Genomic DNA, 14,316 nt, shown 5'->3' with positions numbered 1-14,316 from the left:
TGTTCAAAAAAGGAGGGTCCATAGAAGCAGTTCTGTATTTCTTTGATAACAGCTCGTTAACCAATGGAAAAGAATCTGGTTTTAGCCAGTTTTTCATAACCCTTACTCTTAAGGCTGCATGAAATGGTGACACAGCCTCCCCTAATTGGACCACTGTCTAAAATATCAGTGAGGTCATCAGTCTGCATAGCAGCTGCGGGTTTGGACCACCCCAGATATTCAGCCACTTTGCAAATCACAGCTCTGTATGAGGGATCAGCCGGACAAGCCCTTTCTGGGTCACCAAACTCTGTCTCTGGTGAAGTATCCCAGCAACTGGTCTCCTTCAGAGGTTCAACAAGATTTTGCATCTTGGATTCTTCAGAGATCAACTCTTCTGGAACATTTGATGCCCCATATTCGTATTCAAAAGGGGGCTGATCTTCCTCAAAGATTGATCCCATTTGCCTGAAGAAATCAGGTAGAGGAATGGTTTAAAACACTTAGACATATCACTCATAGGTTTAACAGTCTTCGAGAGCACTGAATGCTCCGATGAAGTTGAAGGCGTTGAAGGCTTTGATGACTTCCTCAAAGCAGTCGGTAAATGAACCGACAATTTAGTGTGCTTCAATAACTGCAGATGGATTACATGCCTCAAAGGTTCAGGCGATAAACATAACGGCTTCGATACCTTCAAAGAAGGCTTTGATACCGAAGATGAACGTTTCGAGGGGACAGACACAGGCTCTTTCTTGTGTGTCGAGGAAGACTCCTTCAACTTGTGTGAGGCGTGCGAGAAGCAAACACAGGAGACTCCGTACTGGCCTTGCTAGACGCCGAGGGGTAGCTCCTTTTCTGAGACTCCTTCAGAGGGACACTCGGAGGAGCTTGCCTCTGGAAAATCTGAAGCATTTTCAAACTTAAGTTTTCTAATTCCCCCGGAGTTTAGCTATTTTTTGGAAACAAAACATTTTCGAGATGGAAGACAAGGATCTCTGACGTCATTTTTTACCCTTCTTATGGGAAGGGGACTAGTGTCACGAACTGGACCTCGAACGTCGAGTAGCTCCTAAAGCACGAAGCAATGTGGAAAAAATGGAACTGAGGTAACGGTCAATGTGTGTGCTTCATATACCAGTGTCAATGTCACGAGGGACGCTACGGAGGCCATCGAGGACCAAGACTCGACGCTCAACACTATGAAAAAAAAAATCCAAAGCAAGCTGCAAGCAGACTTGAATATCAGAGATGATGAATACGTGGAAGGACAATCCATTTGGACAATCCATTCGAAATGTATCCTGCAGAAATTAACTGATTCAGACTCTTTTGGCTGAAAATCCGAAAATCAATGCATTAAAATTGAGTGAAAGAACCATCCACAGAGCTACTCAAAGTTCCCTGATTTGTACTACTTTGGTTATAACTGTTTTCTTCCTAAATTTGAGTCCATCACTCTTATGTACCTCTTTGTCTCCTTTTCATGGCCCCAAAACAAACATACAGATTCATACACTTGTCCCTCCAATACACATGCATTTATAATCTTTTCACTTAAAAAATAAAATGATCTCTATAGGACACTAATTCCTAACTATACATGTAAATATGCCTCGATTGAAATGGTATGTATTTACTATTTGTTATTGTGCAGTTAACCTCTTCGAAATGCAAAAGAACATTGTTTTCATGGACCTGTTGGGTGAAAATGTGTGTAAATTGAGAAGGAGCATGAATTGTAGGTCAATTGTAAGCACGAGGGGTCAATTGTACTGTATCCAGTGGGGATCAGGTTATAGAAGAGGCTAAAAGTAAAAATGTATTTAATTAGTCTCAAGAAGTTAATTTTGAGACAGTTATTTTCTAGCAAAATAATTAAGACAATTCATTTCAACCAATTGAGTCCATATCAATCCTGGCAGGACCAGCTCAGCACATCGACCATCCATGGTCAACAAACTGTGGACCAATACATTTGATAATAACGCCTATTTTTAACAGCCGGTAGAGTATGGAGAAAGTCCGTAACATGTGTTATTAATGTTTACACTATGCTCTTTTACTGCCCCACACTATAGGATCCAAATAGACAATGGTCAAAGCATATTTTTTAAAATCAAATATGACCCCATATGTACTGCAGAAGCCTGCTTAAATTTCCTTGAAGATCAAGATCTGTATTCACATTGCCAATTGGTTCACTGTTTGCATATGTTAACAAAAATAACTTTTAAGGCTCTATTTGACAGCCATGAAATGGGCACAACATTAAAGAACCATGACAAGCACTTTGGGCCTCATTATGACTTTGTCAATGCAAATTAACGTGCCGGTATTAGAGTATACCCCGCACGTTTCCACACTGGCAAGTTTGCTGGTGGGGTATTAACACTCCGTCAGCAAAAATAGTCAGTATTACTGGCCCGGGTAGTGCGAATTTACAACCTTTACCGTCACTCGTAATCCAGCAGCAATACCGCCAGACTGAGCGCTGGTAACGGTATTTGCATTTGCGAGTAACCTGGGGGATTTACCACCAGTATACTAGCAAATTTATAGCGAGGCCCTATGACTTAAGATTACTGGGTGCACCCATAGGTGCAGTGAATTTCTTGATGAGGAGCACCTGGAGACCATGCAAATGGCGGCTGTGCACAGTATTAATCCCAGCAACAGAACAGAACAAAATGCTTTAGAACTCAGTGAAATGCCAAATTGTGTTTATAGTGTATTCAACAAACCGGTTTATTTTTTAAATGCTGGTCTCATGTTGTAGATTACAAATTTGTCAATGCAAGTAGATTGAAGTAGATTCAATAAAGAAATTTAAATTGCAGTGAAACAATGCATGTGGTAAAAAAAAAGGGATGATGCAACTAATGGCACACAAGCTTACATTTTGACTGACCAGGACCGTTGCAACTGGAATGCTAGTAAGAAACAGGATCAATGGATGGAACATGAGCGGTACTGGTCGCTACAGCTTTTACTTCCTTACCCAATTTCTCAACAGCCTCGACGCACACACTTGGAAACATTCCTTCACGATACGTGGCCACCAGGACATACGTCTTTGTTTTGACTACCACCAGTCCCTGGTCCATCTTCGGAGAGAAAAAAAAAGAATATAAACAGTTGTATGTTTGTAGACCTTTCTAGAATTAAAATTACCAATGTATGTTGTTGGCATTGTATAAAATAATTATGTATTAGCTTTTGTATTAAATGAGCGTGTTTCAGTTACAATGTAACTTTGCACACAAACATCAATAGGGATGTCATACGTAATAATTAAGACAAGTTGTTTCACATGTAAATACTATGTTATGTAACAACTGACAGTTATACTGCATAATCATGAACTTTAAAATCTATTTTAGATTGATTTGTTTAAACTTTTCACAATAAATTCCCACAAAGTATGAAGTATATTGGTCAATGAGAATGAATAACCCAAAAGGGGATAAGCCCAAAATTGATCGGACACAATTTGAGACCAATTAGATACATATTTTCCAAGCAGCGTCAAGTAATGAGGCATAAAAGTCAGACGTAAAGTAAGTAAATGGCGCATGGTTTCCAAAACAGTAAAGGAGGCCCATCCACGGCATGTTCTATTTTCTTTCTTTATCACTTTGAGGGTACCCAAATTCACCAACGATGGTAATAAGTAAAAACGTAACATCATTGGAAATCTGTGAAGTTTATCACTAGGGCAAAGTCCAAGGAAAGTTGCAGGCTTCAAAGACATTTAAGAACTTAGCATATTCCCAATAGTTACTGCCCATCCCCAAATATTGCTCATTAAACATCCAATCCCAAGAATGTGCACTCGATTTAAGTTGGGATTTTAACGTGATAAAATCAAGGGTCCAATCTAGAGCCGACCAAATAAGGCTACATTTATCAATATAGATAGCGTGCAGTCATTTTCTTTTAAATTTGTTCTCCAAAGTTCCTCATGATGGGATTGTCGTAGGTCAACTTCATCCTTGGAAACCAAATAAGTCTTATTTCAACCACAATACTGAGCGATGTTAAAACAAATTCAATACGAATAGCCTGTAGGGGCACGCACTGAGGGATGCCAATATACTTCCACAGATTTTCCCCTCAATTAACTTAAGCTTGTCAAATCTATAAGTCAGGAAAGATTCTGAGACATTTACAATCGAAGGAAGAATACTGCTCAGGTAAACCCTTCTAGCACCTTCAGAAGAGTAGCAAACGGTATACCTAGTAAAGCTTTTGATAAAAGCAAAGCGGCAAAGCTTTTGCCAAAGTCTGGAATCGAATAAGATGTTTAATTTTATTATTATACAACACAATAGTAGTTTTGATCCATATCAGCCAATCGTCCATTTAGTATGTGCAGACACGATTTGCTTTTTTGTACCAAAAGCAATAACCTTGAACTTTCAAACGTTTATTACAAGTACATTGTCATTGGCATACTTTAAAATAGTATCAAGAGAGCATTTTAATCCCATCTCTGTCTGGTCCATTATTATGAAGTCATCGGCATACCACATCCACAACGCCTGAAGCTCATGCAATTTGGGAGGGAAATTATGGCTCTGCTGGATGGAAAGTGGCATATCAGCCATGCATAATTGAAGAGTAACGGTTCAATAGTACATTCTTGCTTCAAACCATTGTTGCTGAGCAAGTTATCTGCATATACCCCTGCACGTGCTTGTGTAAAGCTGTTTGATCATATACAACAGTTCTAGCGATATCGTCCAGTTTGCCAATTTTTGCCATAGCAGATTGTGGATGACTTTGTCAAATGCAGACTTGAAATCAATAGAAGAAATATATAATGGTGGAGTATGTGAATAATTCAACGGAGTAATGAAATATTTAATAGTTGCAAGATTATCCAAAGTGGAGTAGCCAGCACAAAAACCTGGTGGATACACATGTAAAGGTCTTCTATGCTGGGACCATTTTGTTAACTGAGGACAATCATAGAAAATATCTTATTGCTAGCTTCTAACATGTGTCGCAGACGGTCGTTTCCAGGATTCAGCCCATCACCCTTTTTAAACACAAGAATAAGAAGGGAGTCGTTCCAGTATTTAGGAATCCCTGTTTCAACAATTCTTGTAAATAAGATGTGTAAAAGTGGTGCTCAGATCTCCGTATTTTCTTACATGCAATGTTAGCTATGCCATAAGAGCCAGATGCTTGTGACGATTTTAACTTATGAATAATATGTATTATATCCTCAACATCATAAGTAAAGTAAAACTTAGCCCTTGAGGTATCTGAATAAGGATGTTTGTTATTATGTAAATTAATTGTATAACGTGTATATGTGCATTTGTCATCCAGATTCATATATACAGTTTATTTGGGGGGTGTCAGATCCATCTTTATGCACAATGACCAGCTGCCAAAAATGTTTTAGCATCCTTTATGGAAAGAACCTTTAGGGCCCACTGCTATTTGTTCATTCTCATGGAATAGTTATGCCCATGTAAAAAAATCCTTTAACTGCTAAATAACTAGTCCCCGAGAACATACGTTCTTTGTTCTTAAGATGTTTTTAATAGATTGCTGCAATTCCCTTTTGCGATCACCAACTATAGTGTCATACGTAAGTGGCTGAGGATGCAACTGTGCATTGATCGATCTATTGTTTGGCTTGCCGAAACTTTTAGTCGAGTCAGTGAACCAGTCAGAAACCTCTGATGAAGTGCATTTTTGCACAAAGTAAGTTATTCCAACAATCTGAGAGGATATCACTCTGTTTAGCCTATTTAGGTTAGATTCATGCTACATTATCCTATTTTTAGCCTCATTAATTATATAGCATCAGAGCTTCAATCTTTACCTTCAAGGATAAACAAGTATGATCAGTTTATTTGTAAAAAGAAACCTCAAGGGACTTTGCACGATTAAAATATGGGCTATTAATAAAGATGTAATCTATGGTACTCATTCTAGCTAACAGTTTCCAAGTAGGTTGACCAGAGATGTCATTCTCAAGTCTATCATTTAACATAACTAGTTCAAGGACTTCCATATACTGAGCCCGTTGTATGCTCCTTACATTCTTATTTTTGGTATTAAGAGACATCACTGGAAGGGGAATGTCAGTGAGCCTGGTTAAGGTGCGAACCACATCTGTGGTCGCACAGTACCCATTGAAATCACCCCCAACTATAATAGGAGAATAGGGATGTGCACCCGTGTAGCAATGCATCAGGTCAGTTACATTATTCATAATATCATCAGTTTGCATACCATCAAGAGGATCATATAGATTAACAACCAATAATATGAGAGTCTCATGTTGCAAATCAATGGTTATGATTCTAGCTAAAAGATAGCTACAATTAGCTAGGCGTCTACATTCACTGAATGAATAACAATTCTTAATAGCAAGCAACATTCCACCCATGGCCCATCCAAGTGACCTTTGTTTGCGAATTTGCAGTGTTGTATAACTATCAATATGTACCTTGCTGCATAGCCACGTTTCTTGTAGTCAGATGATAGAGTAACCTTTAAGTATGTCATACCCAGTGGACCTTTGTACAACATGGCTATGCCACTAGTGTTCTAAGATAAAATGTTACAAAATCTTGAACAATGGCAGGAGCGACATAAGGGATTATTTGATAAACACAGAAGAGAGCCATCTCCAGTCTGATGTACAATCCTTGTATTGGGAATAAAGCTGGATGTGATTCAAAGGGAGAATCCTTTTCCCCCATTTCTGAACTAACAACCTTTCATTTTTCAAACTGGTCTTCAGCATTTGTGGTGTGCGAACAAAATGAATACAGTCATTGCGAATCTAAAATTCCTTTTTCTAGAAGTGGGTAGCATGATTCATAATCAAGGCGACAATCAGCTATATACACAATTAACTCTTTTGTAATGCTCGCCATGTTCAGACAAAAAGTCAATGTAAGTAATATCTTTGCTCTGCATCACTCGCAATGTAGGTATTAAATCTAAGAGTTTCAGTATCTTTGACCTGTTAAGGAATTTATTAGACTCAAATAGCTCAACAATAATGAACGATTTGCCAAGAGGCTATTGCGTTATGGCAGGTTTAACCATATTCATAGAGTCTCTCCTGTGCAAGTAGGTGGTAGCTCTATTTGAATTAATCATGGGAGGAGCCGGAAAGTGTCGGGAGACTCATCAATTTCAGGATTGCCCGTGATGCCGATACTCCTATTCAAAATGTTGCCAGATACATTCTCATTGTTGATTTGACTAGAATTAAGAGCAGTTGATAAATTCTGAGCATCTGGATTCAGCAGCCATTTATCCAGATTAGTCTTGACAGTCAAATCACCTTTCCTTTTTGTTTTCCTCCTTTTAGGGAGTAGTGTATTAGTGTTTTTGGCAACTTTAAAAAAGGTGCCATTGCCCTGCTCCATTACTGAAAACTGATTAGGATCCATAGATTTGACTGCAGTATTCTTATTGAATTAAGGATTCTTATGCTGTTTCACTTTCTTACTAGGCTTATCTTTTCTTTTTTTATACGTTGAGAATATGTGGTGGATATATCCCCTGTTGATTTATCATTGCAAAATTGTCCATTACTGGATTCAACCAAACTAGTAGAGGTATTTCCATTGAATGAATGGCTCGCATTACCTTCCAAAGATAATGTTTGTTTGTTTTATTATTTATAATGCACAAGCATACCATAAGGTAACCGGGCGCAGCAGTTACATGAATTTGCGAAGCTTAGTTACAACAACAAAATATATACATACACACTGTAGTAGTAATATCAGGATTATGTACAAATACACAGATAACACATGTAGGTACAATATATACACAGATGGCAGGAATATGAAAGACTTAACACCTAGATGTGTTTGAGGCTTACGTTTTCAGCCATGAAACAACCTTGGATTGGAAGTTTTGATAAGACAAGTCCATTCTGAGAGATGGCGGTAGGGAGTTCTACAGTTTGGCTGCTTTCACTGGGAAGCTATTGCCCCCTATGGTGTAACGTTTAAAGTTGGGGACAGAAAGGCAGTCTTTGTAGGCTGTTCTTGTGGGTCTCAGGGAAGTCTGCCTATTAAATCTGACGATCAAATAAATTGGAGTAGCATTATTGAGGGATTTGTGAGTGACGCAGTTTTTAAGAGAATTTTGTCTTTGATAGAGAGCCAGTTATTCTGTTGGCTGCGTACTGTGATATGATCTCTTCTGGAGATGCCCAATGCCGCTCTAATAGCGTTATTCTGAAGAGTTTGTAGTTTGCTAGTGGTGGCTTTGGGTGACCCAAGATAGGGAGTGTTGCAGTAGTCCAGCGGGACAGTAGGAGGGCTCTAGCAAGGGTCAAGCAACTACTGTTCGACAGAAAGGGTTTGGCGGCACGGATCAGTTTACACGTGTAGGCCGTGGAAGAGGCTAGGGAGTTCACCTGTCCGTTGAAAGAGAAGTTAGAATCCAAGTAAAAGCCTAGCCTTTTAACCTCTTGACCTACTGATGTTATTACCATCGCTCGTAAAAGAGGAATAGGCAGGGCCCAATTTCTTTAAGCTGGTGGTGGTACCCGGGATGATAAGTTCAGTTTTATCATCATTCAGGCATAGTCCATGTGTGGCTATCCATGCCTGGATGATGATGTACACTATTCACCAAGGCCAAATCCTTCCCATAATCTCCAGAAAGCGGAAGGAGGATCTGGGTATCATCTGCGTAGTAGGTGTAGGTGATACCGAGATGATCCAGATCATCGAAAAGGGGCTTGATAAATATATTGTACAGTGTGGGGGAGAGACAAGAGCCCTGTGGCACACCACAGGTGATGGGTATGGGGTCTGCTGCAGCTGAAGGTGAAAAGACCCTCATGGTTCTACCGTTAAGGAATGATCTAATCCATGTGATGGCCTCAGCGGAGAAGTGAGCTGACGTGTTGAGGTGGGTGCATAGGACAGAGTGGTCAACCAGGTCGAATGCTGCAGAAAGGTCAAGGAGGAGTAAGGCGGCTTGGCGATTGTCTCTAAGCTTATCGACCTGAGTTTTCAGGTCAATAAGAGCAGTTTCCGTCCTGTGTTGAGGACGGAAGCCTGATTGTCTGGCTCCTAGTAGGTGATGTTCTTCCAAATACTTCTGTATTTGTACATGGGTAACCTTATCCAAAATTTTTAGAAGGAATGGTACGGTCGTTATAGCTCTATAGTTGGTAGGCGTGGCTGGGTCAAGTGTGGTTTTTTTAGAAGTGGAAGTATCCAGGATTGTTTTAAGTTGGTAGGGATAGAACCGGTGGAGAAGGAGGCATTGATTAACTTCGTGATGAAGGGGGAAGAGATCAAGGGCAGCATCTTTAATGAGCTGTGCAGGGCATAGGTCTCCCTGACAGTTGGAAGGTTTTAGTGACAAGATAATTTTTTCTACTTCAAGTGTGGTGACTTTGGAGAAATTGAAGCGGGTGGTTTCACTTGAAGTAGGCTTCTCAGAAGGTTTGGAGGGGATCATTCAAGAAGGCTTATTTACAGGAGATTTTGTTTTGTAGGGTAGCAATCTTGTTGGCTAAGGCATTTTGGATTTCTGAGCACCAATTTCTATCTTTAGTACAGGTCTGGTGGTGCAATAGGGGTTTCTACATCTTTAAGGATGGAGAATAATTCCTTCATGTTTGATTTGGCTTGGGATATACAGGAGTCGAAGGAGGTTTGTTTTGCTAGGCAGATCTCTTTTTTGTAAAGGGCAGCAAGTTTAGTAAATTTAAGTTTATTAGCTGCTGAGGGAGTTTTTTCCAGGTGGCCTCGCAGTTTCTTTTTTGCTGCCTTAAATCTTTAAGGAATGGTGTGTACCATTTGTTCAGGTGCGTTTTGGGCTTGCTTGGTCTGAGTTTGAGGGGGGCGATTAGGTCCAGCGAGGTGGACATGATTTTATTGTATTCTTCAACCAGAGTCTCAGGATCTGAGTGGTCGGGGAGTGCGTTGAGTGTGGGGAGCAAGTTCGGGATGAGTCTCTCCACAGTGATACTCTTCTTGTTTCTCGTGAGTGTAGGTGGAGCCCTGCTGATCAGCAGGGGTGGGGGTCAGGTAGTAGAAAGCATAAACGATACCAGATGGTGGTCAGTCCAGGCTAAGGGTGAAATGTCGGTGATGTTGGCTAGACAGTTGTAGTCAGCCACCCAATCGAGTATTCTACATTTGGCATGTGTGGGTTCCATACTTCTTTGGGTAAATCCTAATTCAGAAAGGGTAATACGCGTAGTACTGGCAGACTGGTCTTCCAGGTCATTGAAGCCCATATTAAAGTCCCCAAGGGTGAGTACTTGAGTGGAACTTTTGAGGTTGCTGGATAAGATGATGTTAATGTCCTCATCAAATGTGCCTGGTGGGCCTGGAGGACGAGAGATCAAATGGATGTTGAGGGTTTGGGCATTAGTCAGTGGGACTTCAACTGAGAGTAGTTCACAGGAGATGACGTTGATAGGAGTTGCTAATCTCATGGTAAGACTACCCCTCTGGAGTTGGGTCGGTCTTGTCTCAAGATGGAATAATTATCTGGGACTGCAAGCATAAGCATAGGGCCAGCTGCCGGATGTAACCATGTCTTTGTGATGGCAAGGAAGTCGAGGTCTTCTTTGAGGATCAGGTCTACAATTTCTGTTGCATGAGCTACTAGTGATCTAGCGTTAATCAGGGCACCCTTAATTTGGGGGCTCGCGGTGGTAGTCAGTTATATAATACGGAAGGAGAACAAAGAACTGAATTGTTAAGTCCCTCACCCATAGAAGAGGCCAGCACACAGATGGAGGTGGATATGATGGGCTGCAATAAGCAATTCAAATTTTCAAACACTTGTTGTAAGTGCTCAAAACATCCAGTATGCTCCTTGGACTGCAATTGGAGCTCAGAGCAGGTCTTCAAGACTATTTTCATCATATAAACAATGTGCTCCAGCATGTTATTAGGTCTAACCAGTAAGGAGTCTGGGCAATCACAACAATCATCTATGCTGCAGTCTAAATAAGGCAATGCTACAAGGCAAGAGTCAAGCATCCTGGCAGGGTCAGATGTTCTATGTGAAAGTCCCAAATGGCTACTGTAGTCTATGGGTGGCTGCACTAGATTGCCTGCTGTATTATTGGCAGGTATAAGATTTTTGCCTCTCGCTTAGAGGCTGTAGCGTAGATTCAGAAGAGAGTCAGCTTACTACTAGCATCGCCTATAATATTAGAGACGGGTCTCTCAATTCCCACCACAGACTCAGAGTCACTTTTATCAGACTGTTTAAAATAAGAAGTAATTTTCCCCTCGGACAATAAAGGTCCATCTAAAGGACACAATTCTAAGCCTAAAACGTCAATCAGTGCACTCACCTGAGGCATGAGCCGTGTAGCAGCCGCTTGCAGGTTCATACTACTTAAACTGTACAGCATATTGAAGAGAATAAAACACCAGGCAGTGTTTGAAATAAATATGTCAGAAGCTAAGAAAAGATACCCTTGTAGAAGCAGAAAGCAAAGATAATATGAGGTGAAAGTACCTTTAGGCACCACCGCAGTGCTGTAAACTGCACACCTGAATGCCACACTTCATGCAGCGCTGGAACATATGTAGAGGCAAAGGGGCAGAGAAACGTCGCTTGAGGGGATAAATACACTGTTTAGGGAACTGGAAAGCTTCTCCAGCACTCCAATACTCCTGCCGGAACAGGGCCCAATATGGGCAAAATGAAAAAGAACCAGAACACTCTTTCGAAGGTGGATCAGCCGCAAAAAAGCCAAACCTCTGCAGCCAAACTCAAAGCCCTGTGCCTCTGGGGGGAGCTCCAGGGATATCACTGGAGATGAAGAATCGGGAATCAACAAGCTCCTCCTTCAGCTAAAGGCAGGCATAGGCGGGTCTGGACTCTAAATTGGATGCCCTCTCCTCCAAAGTTGATATGCTGCAACTGCGCTTGGACAAGCACGGCGAATGCCTGGACGAGGCTGAAACTAGGCTCTCTGGCATGGAAGACACCACTAGCTCGATGGTGTACAGGGTTAAAACGCTATAGTTCACACTTCAAGTAGTATTGGACATAAATGAAGATCTGGAACAATATCAGGTTGCTGGGCATCCGTGAACAGCAGAGGCAGTCCACGATGGAGGAATTTGTGGAGAAGCTGTGAAAGGCGGTGTTCGGCAGGGATAAGTTCTTTGCTCCATTTGTTGTGGAGCGGGCACACTGAATTCCAGCGACAAGGCTGGTCTCTAGGGCCTCTCTGTGCCCCATCATCGCAGGCATCCTAAAGTACCAGGACTGTGACACCATCTTTCGACTGGTGCGGCAGAACAGTGAACAGGCAAATAACGGGGACCCAGATTTATATGCAGCGGTGAACCCGGGGAGTTCTACAAGCGATAAGCTTGCATTGTATCTCTGCTCCTTCTCAGGGTATATGCAGAGTCCGGAGAGCAAGGAATTCTCCCTTCCACTATGCGGGAGACGACATCACTCTTCTGAATAAAAAAGGTCTCCAACCCAGGCCTCCCTATCGCTGACACCTACACCAGTGCCTCCTCCAAGGAAACGCTCACTGACATCCTCTTTGTCGATCCTTTGCCAGACCTATGGTCTCTGTGCTCTCCTCTTCTCCCATTAACGGTGGCACCCATTGGGACGCCCTCCTGACCTCCTTCCATTCCATTAAGGTCATCATTAATGTTTACTTAAATGGGGCGGTCTTGGTCCAAGGCCCTCAGGTCAACCTTCACTTCTTTGATAGACGCTTCCCGTGCCTCATCAATTTCCTTTCTTCTCCTACTGTCCCCTCTCTCGTTTCAGGGGCTACCTCGCCTCCCCCTTCTGCCTCCTCCTTGGATACCTTGCCTTCTCCTTCCCTCTCTGCCCCCTCTCGGGCTCCTTCTACACCTTCGAAGGGTGTACCTCTGATCTGTACCCCTCCCTGGATGTCCTTCAAGGATGGCAACCTTCTCCATATTGCCACTCTAAACTCTCACTCTGCTGTTAAATACTCCTCTGATATCTGCCAACTTCTGGAAGAATTTGACCTCGATGTCCTTGGTCTGACCGAGACATGGTTCTCGGCCAGCTCCGTCACTAGCTTTGACACGCTCCTACCTGACGGCTACAAGATCCTCTCCGCACCCAGGCCCAATCGCTCTGGAGGGGGTGTAGCCCTCATCTTCCCAGAGTGGATTCCTGCCTCCGTCACTCCTACGCAGGCCTACTCCTCCTTTGAATGCCTTGTCTGCAAGCTCTCTCTCCCCCCCTAGCCATTCCCTTACTGTGGCTACTATCTATCGGCCACCTGATCAGATCTCCTTCCTCTCAGAGTGGGTGGATGTCTCCTCCCGACTCCTGGCTTCAACCACTCAACTCCTCCTTCTTGGAGACTTCAACATCCACCTGGATGCTCCTGTCCTCCCTCTGGACTCTTTCGTGACCTCTGCGACTCTCACTCACTATTCTCCCCTCTGGACCAACTCACTCTGCAGGGCACACTCTGGATGTTATGATCTCCTCAGACCTTCCCCTTTCTGTCCCTCTTTCCACTCCTCTCTCCTGGAGTGATCCCTTTCTCCTCTCCTCCCACCTCACCCTCCATGCCCCTGAGGCCAAGCCACTTCCATCGCTGCCACCTACCTTTTCGGTCATCCGACCCATGAAGCGTGTGTCAGTTGAGGCTTTCGCCGCCACCTTCTCACCCCTCCTCCCATTTTGGCTGACTCTCACCCTGACACAGCTCTCTCCATGCTCCACTCTGCTATATCTGATTCTCTTGATATCCTTGCCCCTGTCATGAGAATCCGCCTGAAGCCCAAAGCCAAGTGCAACTCCTGGTATGACTCAGATCTCGTCACCTTAAAACGCAAGTGCAGGGTGGCCGAGAGGGAATGGCACGCTTCATGTACATCCTCTGACAAACTGGCCTGCCAGCTCCAAAGGTAATACCGGCTCTCTGTCCTAACCAACAAGAGAGCCCATATCCAAGCCTGCGTCTCTGCGGCATCTAACAAACCTCTGCACAGCACTGGCTTCTCACTTCATCTCTAAAACTCAGGACATCCTGTCCTCACTCTCATACTACACCCTCCCTCCCCCTACTCCCTGCTCTTCCTCTGGCCCTTCTGCTGACACCTTTCCTCCCTCCGGCTCTGCCTTTCCCCCTGTTCTCCTCAGACGAGGCTTCTAGACAAGTCCGATCTATGAAAGTCTCATCGAAACAGGTTCACCCCTGTTCCTCCAAAACTATCAAGGACCACGTCGACTCCTTGGCGGATTTCTGAAATCATTCCTTCGCCACTGGAGTCTTCCCATCCCCCCTGAAGCACTCCCTTGTGCACCCTCTTCTTAAGAAACCCTCTGCCGACCCCTCCT

General features: G+C 42.9%; 1 protein-coding gene across 2 annotated transcripts in view; it reads right to left on the bottom strand.

Annotated features, from left to right (window-relative positions):
- PFN4 (profilin family member 4) overlaps window positions 1–14,316 on the bottom strand; it is a 265,433-nt gene that overhangs the window by 72,720 nt on the left and 178,397 nt on the right. For both annotated transcript variants that reach the window (XM_069605864.1, XM_069605863.1), the window contains exon 4: window positions 2,981–3,086. In XM_069605864.1, coding sequence (XP_069461965.1) covers window positions 2,981–3,086 — 106 coding nt within the window. The remainder of the gene's footprint in view (window positions 1–2,980; window positions 3,087–14,316) is intronic.

Source organism: Ambystoma mexicanum, chromosome 4p (genome assembly GCF_040938575.1).
Source record: "Ambystoma mexicanum isolate Mex_15411 chromosome 4p, UKY_AmexF1_1, whole genome shotgun sequence".
In the NCBI taxonomy this organism is placed as follows: domain Eukaryota; kingdom Metazoa; phylum Chordata; class Amphibia; order Caudata; family Ambystomatidae; genus Ambystoma; species Ambystoma mexicanum.
This window is presented reverse-complemented; position numbering and strand designations above follow the sequence as displayed.